The following is a 10,886-nucleotide window of genomic DNA, read 5'->3' as shown; positions in this document are numbered from 1 at the left end:
AGTCCGTACCTCTTAAAGTTGCTAAGCTTGAGAAACACTGATTCAAGCAATTACAAACATTGTTTGTAAAGCCATCAGATAGAAAAGCCATTGGATAAAGTACCATCTAAGGTACAAATAATAGAAATAAAATTCTGAACAATTGGCATTTGAAAGAATCCCAAAGAATATTGCACACTGCTTTAGGGTGTTGCTGCAGATGTTCAGCCATAGCCGTGCCAGGAACTGTTGCATAAAATCAGGGCTGAAAGGGACTTTGGAGGTCTACTAGTCCAATACTCCACACACACACACGTGTACTGGTAAGGCTTGTAATTATATATTTTCAGTTTGTGGCTTCTTCAATTCATGAATTGGTTCCCAAATTCCAAATAGTCCACAGAAGAACCATTCTTCGATTTCTTCATGTTGATATTTCCTGAGAACTGGAAAGATCCTGAGTGGGACCTTGGGGGGAATGAAACTGCATTGCCTGAACTCATCCTCCTGTTATACCCTCTAGCTATGAATATTATAAAACCAGAAAGGTGTCCTTTGGCAGAATATCTACTTGAAACATCATTGTACCAAAATAATACCCTTTCTTTCACCTTTGCAGTAATTGGCCAATGCTTTAATTCATTAGTGAGGAAGCAACTTCCTCCTGATTCACTTCTATTCATGGGCTCCTCCAGTTCTAATGGCTGCTTCTGCTGCTTAAAGGGCACCTGAGTGAGGATTAGGAGTGGTCAGACCTCCATTCTCCCAGGTCTATTATTTTTCCCTGTTAAAGAGTAGTTGGGATAAAATCCCTTACGATTAGGCTTTGTCTGAATCACCACTCGATTTTTAAATCTTACTATATGCTAATTCATATAACTTTTAATTAGGGCATTAATACCTTTGTGACAATTTCAACTTTGCTTAGCTATGAAATTCTTTTTTAAAATGTTGTAGGATGTGAACTCTTCTAATGTTGAGCATGGAAAATAGCATACAAAGAAACTAAATGCTGAGATGTTTTCCAGCTGCAGCTGTACTTTAGGGATGGGCAGGAAATGAACATGATAAATGCCTGGAAGGAAAAAGAAGTTCATCTATTTTCAGTTATCATGAAAGTGCACTTTTTTTATTGAGGTATTACAAAAAAAAGTCTAAGAGTAAAGTACTAACAATGGAGAAAAGGCAGCAGCACTTGATCTTCAAAACTATTTGAAGATGCTGGAAATTACACAAAGTGAAAGTTGTTTATCGCTTTAAATCTGTCATAAGATCAAGATTTGTTATTCAGACACGCAACATACGCTGCATAATTTTGAGATGAAATGTGCAGGGCATGATAGTACAGAGCACATCATTTTTTTTGGCCTGCATTAATCACAGAAGAACAAAACAGATGATAAACATTTATAGAATAGGCTTCAAAGATATGTGCATCCCTTTGCTCTCCCCACCTTCCCCTAATTTTTATGCTGTGCTCTGTAATTTAACAAAATTATCTATCACAGTGCACTGTATATTTCATAATTTAGATACAACCTAAGTCTGAAGTTTAGTGATGGAAAATTGGTATACAAGTCAGATGACAACTCATTGTCATTGTCCAGGCTAAAACATTCCAAGTCTGCCTTTATAAAAATATATATTTGACAACTAATTAATTCCAGACTATGACAGATAGAAACTTTTCCATTTTAAAAACAAATTTCTAATCTAATCCTTTATGGTGGCTGATATAATGTGCAAACCTGTTGAAGTGAGCTAAACCAGGCTTCAGAATATGCGAAGCAGAGTTTTGTACAGCCTTTTCACATGCCCTTCTCCACCTGCTTTTCAATCCTTGTTTGGGCTTTTTAAATTTGCTGAATGCCAACTATCTTCAAAACAATGGGGGGGAAAAAGAGAGTCATAGTGGATTAAAACAACAGCCTGTCTAGTTCAGTACACAGAATTAGATTATGGCCAACCAAATGAATTCAGGAAGTTTGTCAATGCAGACAGGAAGCGATTTCCTTCTTCAATTGCTGGTTTTTTAGCATATGGTATTTAACATATACTATTACAGTAGTACTAAATAGATATAAAGCCTAAAAGGCAGTGATAACTAACCCTGCATGCATATTTGTCATGCCATCAAAATTGGTGCTTCTTGTTGCACCTGATGGTAGCAAATACCATTTTAACTATCCATTGTGTAAAATATTTTTAAGCTGGTCCTGAATCTCATTACTTAAGAGTGGTTAAGGGTGGCAAAGTGGTTAGAATAAAGTACTGCAGGCTACTTCTGCTGACTGCCAATTGCCAGCAGTTCAGCAGTTCGATTCTCACAGGCTCAAGGTTGACTCAGCCTTCCATCCTTCCGAGGTCGTCAAATGAGGACCCAGATAGTTGGGGGCAATATGTTGACTCATAAACCGCTTAGAGAGGGCTATAAAGCACTGTGAAGTGGTATATAAGTTTAAGTGCTATTGCTATTGCTACTTGAAGCTAGCAAACAAGGTGGAGCTTTTCAAAGGCATTTTATTCTGCAGAATAATATTGGGAAGGGTGAAATCATTATAAGATTAGGCTCAGAGATTCCAAAAGTGGCATGATGCCAAGAGCATTCCAAAGCAAATTAAGATAAACAATTTCCATAATAGGTTAGAAATGGCAATAAAAATGCCAGACTTTTAAAATATCAGTGACAAAACATGGGCACATCCATCTATTGACTGACTTTGAATGTAGCTATGCACAGGTCAGGATTTTGCATAATGCCAATTTATAGAATGTCTTATTTGGTTTTGGTTTAACATGTAATATAAATAAATGACTATTTGTCAGCCATTCTGTATGAACCCAGCCATTATAGATTTTTCAACAAATGAAAGTTAAGATAAGTGGATTAATGAGAAATTTCTCAAAAAAATGGCAATTATAATGGCTGCTAATCAGAAAACATCAGAACAGAAACTAATAAGGTTACTTCATAATAAGCCACCCACTCTACGGTGTTGCCTTTTTTTTCTCAGTAGGTGGGCTTACCTCCGTAAGAATATCAGGCTGAAATTGTCTATCACTTTATTTTAAGAGTGCTTCTGAACGCTATGCAAGACTTAGAGGAATTGTTGAAAATACAAATTAGGCTTGAATTTATTTCTTTGCTTCTCATTTATTTTTTAAATCTTTTTTTTTAATGAAATCAGATAAATCAGGGAACTTGGTATACAAAGAGTGGCATTGACAGGTAGATTGATGCCTATATCCTCATACTGAGACTTTTAAAGATGCTATATCTATAAGGAAGTTTGTCTTCGATCAAATTTATAGGATATTACATCAAACAACATTGTGTATAAAAATATATCACTATAGTATTCTCTATGCTTGGCGTCTTGTTCGAACAAAATCATTTTTCATTAGGCACTTCCATGACATGACTCCAAGACCAGAATACTGATCATCATAGTAAATTAATACTGGATGCAAGTGGGTCAAGAAGCCAATTTAAATTGTGATAGGTCATACAGATAGGTCATTTTGCTCAGTCAGCATCAACTTTACACTGGATCTGGTCAGTGTAAAGCCGCATCTTCCTGTCAAGAAATGTGAAACAAATCACTTGTAGCACCAATTTTATTTCATGATTTTAGCAATTAAGAGTTCTGAAGGGGTTTTATCGTTGAGCTACATCAGCCCAGAATTTATTATGGCGGTTGAGCCTAAAGCTGAGATTTAAAAACAATGTGGCTATACAGAAACTTCACCAGCATTTCAACAATTGGGCTCTCTGTTAATGCGGCTGCATACTTTGAATTCCTTTCGGTTCAGTTGGTGCCAGGCACAGACTGAAACAGCCTGTCTTCCTCTTGCTACAAAGAGCAACTGGCCAGAAGGTCTTTTCAGAAGGTCAGCTGTGATGAAGTGAACCCGCCCACACCTTTTGCCACTTAACGGAAGTGTGATGCAGGCATCAATGTGCAGCATGTGATATTTGCGTTCTCAGAAATTGTGGAGGGAATGGTAACAGGTGCAAATGCAAAGACCACTTCATGTAATATTTGATCACACTTGCTAAAAGATAATCCTAGGCTAGATTTGAAAATGCCACCGGAACCATCTCCATAACAAGTAAGTGCCTGAGGAGATACTTCTGGCTGTTTGAAGTGAACCTATTGATCTATAAAATGTTAAAATAGCTGGGGAAAATGAAGAATAGCATGACACTAGGAGAAATTCTTTGCAGAACATGAACTACAGAGATTGGCTATCTTTAAGATAGATTTGACAAATTATTAGCAGCTACATTTATCAAAATACAGTGGCTTTATTTTTCCTCCTCCATAAGAGACAATGTGTTTGTTAATGCTAATTGCTGGGAAGAATGCTGTTATCCTCATGAACTTTCAACACCATCTAGTTTGGTCACCATGGGGACAGAAATTTGGATTTAGTAATCCTATTGCCTGATGCGAATAGCGATTCTTATCTCTGAAGTGGTACATGGCCAATAGCTTTTAATAAAAGTGGTCCCATAACATTATATCAAGTCTTATTTATCCTCAAGGCAATTTGGGATTATAACAATTCATATTATTTTAAAAAAATGATAAAGTAGACTGAAAAATAGAAGCTAGCCAAAAATCACCCATAAAGGCTTGTAGCTGAGCCAGGGACTTGAATTTCAATTTAAGTTCAAGGTTCTATCCATTATGCTATACCAATGCTACAATATATACTTGTAAAAGTGTTATCAGTAACAAAAATGGTTGAAAAATGAATTTTGCTGCACACTTTGAACTGGGAGATCATATACAACCAGACCTCTCCTAAAGCCTTTGCCCACCAATCTATGTTATAATATACTTTCTACACGTGGCAGGTCAAAATCTTGTACAAAATGGCTAAAAACTGCATTTCAATTACTGAAGAATTCCACTGAACAATAAAATCACTTCTATATAAACACATATAAAATCAGGCTTTTTATTTCCAAGCAAACGCATACAAGATCAGGCTTCAAATTCCTTTTTATTATAATTTCTATTGAAGATTTTAATTACTGTAATAAAAACTAATATAAAGACAGAGAGAGAGAAAGGAAAATAATAACAGAAAGTGCAAAATGCAAAGAAAAAAATAAAAAAGGGTGAAATAAGAAAATAAAGAAGTAACTTCCAAACTTCATCACAAGTATAAATGAGTTTAGTAGGTCTTTATCCCCCCTATAAGATTACAAACAGGTATGTCTTCTTCCCATGACCCATTATTTATAAGCAAATGTATAAGACATCAACTTTTCAATCCTCGTGTCAGCAAAAAATCCAAAAAGGGTTGCCAGAATTTTTTATTTTATTTTTTTAATTTGATTTATATGCCGCCCTTCTCCAGAGACTCAGGGCGGCTTACAATGCGTTAAGCAATAGCCTTCATACTTTTGTATATTTATACAAAGTCATCTTATTGCCCCCACAAACTGGGTCTTTTAATTCATTCAAATATTGTTGTAGGATGTGATTTCCAAATTTTCTTTATCCCTCCCCTAAGCCTCTTGAACAAGCCTCTTTTGTAAATCCAATATAAAGACATTATCCAGTCATTCTCTATATTTGCATTTCCCCTTTAATTTTTAAAACTTATCGAGGTAATCAAATTGAAAAAGGGGGTTTCTTCTTGCCGTCAACCTTTAGTCTCTAGTGTTTAATTTAAATCATAGTTTCTTATCTCTGTTACGACTTACAGTAGACGAAGTAATTTTGGTTCCCACAAAAACTTGTTTTATATAGTTCCAAAATCTTATAATAAAAAGTTTCAATATTGCAAATTTGTCTGTACCCTTAATTCATTTATAACTTTCTTGGTTCAAAGTCTTAAGTCTTTTTGCCATTCATTTCAAATTCTTTAAGTTATAATTAGTTGTTCAGTAATCAAGACAGACTGGCCAAGTGGCTTTTCAAATTTGTTGTTTGGAAGATCTATAATAGCTCTAAGATTATTATATAAGCAATTTCTGAAGTTAGCAAACTTTTTAAAAGGTCCTGCCATCTGTGAGTTTGATTATTGATCCCTTCATCTGTTAGTACTCAAACCCATGGTAGACAACTATCCAGTGTTCTCCTCATGAGGAGCAGCCATCTGGAGCACATATGAGTGATCTTCTGTCTTACCAGTTCTTTGGTCATTGCCATGATAATCTGTGCTCTCCATGGAGATTTGTTTAGCTCACTATGTCTCTACCAGAAGTCAACAGGAGGTTTCATATTCCATTGAAATATGTGCATCATATTTTATAGTTCTAGAATGCAGATGCATTGGTGCATTCCAATGCTATTTATGACAAAACAAGTTCTACTGAAATCTCAAGTCTTAAATATGTGTGGCTATATTAGACTGCAAAGCATAAAAATTGTCAATATTATTTTCCAGAATAGAATAGAATAGAATAGAATAGAATAGAATAGAATAGAATAGAATAGAATAGAATAGAATAGAATAGAATAGAAGTGTGATTAGACACACAAGGAATTTATCTCCAGTGCTAGAAGTTAGGAAACATTCATCTATGATTGTCACATTGTCTGCTGCTAAAATCTGTTAACACTATGTTTTTTGTAGATTGAACCTCTAACAAGGAAGAATGGTTCTACCTTTCCAAGTCAATATTGTTACAGAAAGTAGGAAGTATTCTTGTAGGAACCACATGGATGCTACCAGAGGCCCATAATTTATGTTTTAGATCCTATATGAACAGCTGACAAAGTTTTTTTTTAGAACTGCTCATTATAACATTTGAAAATCATGTTAGCGTTTACAAAATCTTGAAAAATGTAAATTTTTCAAATTTGTTTGTGTATTATTAATACACAGATCTCCAGCTGACTAACACCTGCAACAAGGACTTTTATGAAATGCTTTAGCTTTTCATCTTCTCCAACTATGTTTTAGCAAAAGTGAGCATAATAAATTTGTTTTTTATTATTCTTTTTCATGTTTTTCATCACAGTAAAACACAGATTCTCAAACTCTGAAGTATGCCTGATTTGTTACTTTGTGGCGAATTTGTAATAGGAAAGGAGTTTGCAGATTTTTAGTTTTTGTAGGAACTCAGCACTTCCTCTTATGCCTTTTCTAAGAAACAAACATTTCCCAAGAGGTGTTAGCTAGCCTCACTGAGTGTACAATTGAAAGAATTGGCAGTTCTAATTTCATGGTGCTTACCCTCACTAGGAAAACTGGAAGGAGTCTGGCATGAACAAATTGCTGATATTTTTAGCAATGTTTTTTCATTACTGTCATAAGTGTTCCATAACATGTGCTATACTTTGTCACATACTGAAATTCCCTAACACTCGGTCCAATGTAAGCAAACAGACTTATCCTTTGGGCAGCCCAATCCTAGTATCTTTTCTAAAACTACCAAGTTCAAGAGAATGATTTCCAACGTACACAGGACTGTAGTCATAATTGCTTTTCTTTCATATAAAAAGACTCTGAAGGTTTGTTCGCAGTATTTTTCAATATCATTTTTAAAAGGGAGAGAAATTTAATTATAAAGGATAAGAAGGGTGCTATATGATGTCCACTTCACTATCTACTGGGTGTAGACTGATTTTGCACATTTAAAAAAAAAACAAGATACATGGATGTTGCCAAAAATCATGCCTGGGCATATCCATGAGGTCACTAAAAGCTGAGCCTGATTCAGAGACTTCACCTTTCCTGTTCCAGTGCCTTACATTAAAAAAAAGAGAGAGAGAAAAAATACATCATAAAAGATCTGTAAAATACTCTGAGGCATTCAATCTTAGAGGGATTAAATCTACAGTCTCACGAAAATCATTTGGACATGTAGCATTTTCTTTTCTTTTAACAATGCAGGGCATTGTGGTTTTGCATTCTAAAGCTATAGGAGAAAGGGCAGGCTCACATTTTTGAGAAATCAACATGAATTCAGATCATGTTTCAAAATAGAGTTGAAGACCTGTGTTTGAGTCCTGGCAAACAGTCTGCCAGAAACACTTCTAATATAATGAAAGTAGGCAGGCCCTACAACTAAGATATCAAAAGAAGCCAAAGATTAGCTATTTCTCCCTCAAAGGGACAAATGAACAAACTCCAGAGATACAAAGAAATGTCATTTATTTAATTAGACCTTCTAGTTTTTTTGTATGGGCACAGCCATCTGCTATCCAAGTTAAAATTGCAGAGATTACAGAAAATTCCAAAATTCTTAGCTCATATTTCTTCCAGGCTTGCCTTCTTCAAATAGAGCAAATAGCTGATGCAAGAAGAGTTTCAAGGTCTCTGGCCCATCTTCTTCAGAGTACGATTCAACTGAAAGAGACAGACATCTAATTACAAGTTAATTGGGGGAAGGGGGAATAAATACCCAGTTAGTTAAGCACTTCAGTGTCATTGCTGCAATTATACATTCACCAAACAACTGTCTGCATCCTACCAAGAATGCTGAGTGTAGCTGAATGAGTAAATCAAATCTAGCCCACAGGCAGACTGTACTAAGGTGGACAGATTTGAGGTCAGACCACCAACGTATTTGTAAAAAGAGATGGGCATCTGCAAATTACACAAACTACAAATGATTTTAGCAGCATTTTATCTAAATCTATAGTGGCAAAATTGTTTAGAAATCATCATTTCTGGAAAATGACTATTCAACGTGACTAGGTGGCTCAGTGGCTAAGACACTGAGCTTGTCGATCAGAATGTCGGCAGTTCGGTGGTTCAATTCCCTAGTACAGGTCTCCTGCGTGAGCAGGGGGTTGGACTAGATGACCTCCAAGGTCCCTTCCAACTCTGTTACTGCTAAAAAAAAAACTTAGAAAAAGAATTTTTGGGTTATTGAAATTGGGAGATTCGTAGCAAAGATGGTGTTGCAAAGAATTCGTACTCATTCATCCAGCTGGTTATCTCAAATCTTTTTTCCTCTTGGAATTGCTTTCAGAAACCACATTACACAGTATTATTTTATCTCCCGCATCTTTTTCCACATTTTTATGCTATATTATGCATTTCTAGAGACTTCCTTATTCTCTCCTTCAGCAATCATGTATCCCCCTTCATGCAAATGTGACCAACTAGTTATGTATTCTGAAGGTGAGTCAATACACTACACTCTATCTCCTAGTTGACGGGATGCAGGGAATTGTACTGTATGTGCAGAAAAATCTTAAGAGGTGATAGAGATATATATGGAGAAAGATTATTCCAATTTATGACATTAGAAAAGCTGCCCAATAAAGAGATAAAGATCAGAATCATGGAATGTTTTTATTATTATGGAGTATTAACTGCTGATTATAATAAAATCAGTGTTTGCTGCAAGTATCACAAGTGTAGAAATAAACAGATTGCTTAGCAAATGGCTCAGTATTTAGAGGGAGGATGTGTGATATGACCTTGATTGTTTAATGCATTTGTAAAGAAATGTGTAAGGAATGCTTGTGGTGATGTTGGAGAGTTGTTGATTTGGAACATGTATTTCTATTGCCATGTTGTTGGTTGAGAACCTGAATAATTTCATCAAATGTTAAATTGTACGGTGCAGCAAAATTAAATGAATTTTTGCAAGGAAAACAGTGAACAATTATGAATGACAAAATGGGGAAAAATAGAGCAAGTAGATGAATTTGTGTATCATAATAAAATGCTTAGATAGGAAAATGTAGAAATTTTAAGATGTGTGAATACTAGGAGAATGACACTGAGCAGTATGTAATCTATTGCAAGGAATTCATCAGAAATAGCAAAAATAGCTGCATAAAAAGTGCGCTTCTGCTCAGTTTGTTATATAGAAGTGAAATTTGGATATGTTAAGAGAACCATAAAGCTAAATAGAGTGGGAACAGTGTACTTAAAAGTATATGATAAAACAAGGAAATAATTAGAAATGAATGGACATAATAAGACTAAATATAAGAAACCAATATGTTGAGTTGGTTTAGCCATATAGAAAAAAATCAATGATCATCGAACTCCAGGTGAAAAATAATAAAAATTATTAAAATGGATTAAGAAGAAGGGAAAGACTGAGAAGAAATTAATGAAGTCCTGAAAAAAGCCCAGACGTTTAAATAACAAAAAGCAATATGTAAATATGATGGAAACAGAGATGGTTGGCAAGTATTTTGAAAGATAAAGAGAAATGCAGAAGTGGTAATGATATAAATTAAAACCAGCTGCTTCCTTTCTCTTATTTTAGATGTTTCTTTTGTTTATTGGTTCTTATTCCTTTCAGCTCCTTACACAATGATGCTTAAACTGACAGGGAATAACATAACAGGCATGCATATATGAAGTTGTAAGATTTTTGTGGTCAAGAAAACCAACATAAAGTACATATTACAGAAATTATTACAGTAAGCAATATGGAAAATAGAGCATAAATATTTACCATAGCTCAACTATACACAATATATTCAAAATAATTCAGCCATTTCTGTTTAAACCATTTGTTTGGCAGTCACTGCAAAAAAACTCTAACTGGCTGTTGTAAGAGTCATCTTGTGATCGTCATTAGACACCCCAAAATTAGCATCTTCAAAATTAGATTTGCCTGGCATTATTTGTAACGTAAGCTGCTTAAATCTTGGCAAGCCTCTGCAAAAAAGTTGCAGTCTAGGAGAACATCTTTCACCAACTCTGACCTTTCATTCTTATGAGGGCAAACTCTTTGTGCAGTACGGATCCCCCGACCCCTACTTTTCAACATAACTACAATCATGCCACTTAAGGCAATATGATATCTACAATGGCTAGGATTAAGTAAGACATCTGAAAAGCATAGTTATAACTGAGGCCATTTTAACCATGCACCTTCTTATGAAGCTGGCTGGTATCTTGGTTTTACTTTAAAAATAATGATGTTAAAGTGCATCACACAACTCTGAGCAAACCTTGTATTAACA

At 35.1% G+C, this 10,886-nt stretch overlaps 1 protein-coding gene across 1 annotated transcript in view; it reads right to left on the bottom strand.

Moving 5' to 3' along the window:
- Nucleotides 1-8,083: 8,083 nt before the first annotated feature.
- The window catches only part of EIF3L (eukaryotic translation initiation factor 3 subunit L), a 15,238-nt gene continuing 12,435 nt past the window's right edge, over nt 8,084-10,886 (bottom strand). The window contains exon 14 of the mRNA XM_034403320.2: nt 8,084-8,295. Within this exon, the coding sequence (XP_034259211.1) occupies nt 8,257-8,295 (39 nt within the window). The 3' untranslated portion in view covers nt 8,084-8,256. The remainder of the gene's footprint in view (nt 8,296-10,886) is intronic.

This window comes from Pantherophis guttatus, chromosome 7 (assembly GCF_059756535.1).
Source record: "Pantherophis guttatus breed Tessera chromosome 7, ASM5975653v1, whole genome shotgun sequence".
Lineage (NCBI taxonomy): Eukaryota > Metazoa > Chordata > Lepidosauria > Squamata > Colubridae > Pantherophis > Pantherophis guttatus.
Note: the sequence above shows the minus strand (reverse complement) of the source record. Positions and strands in the feature narration are given on the sequence as shown.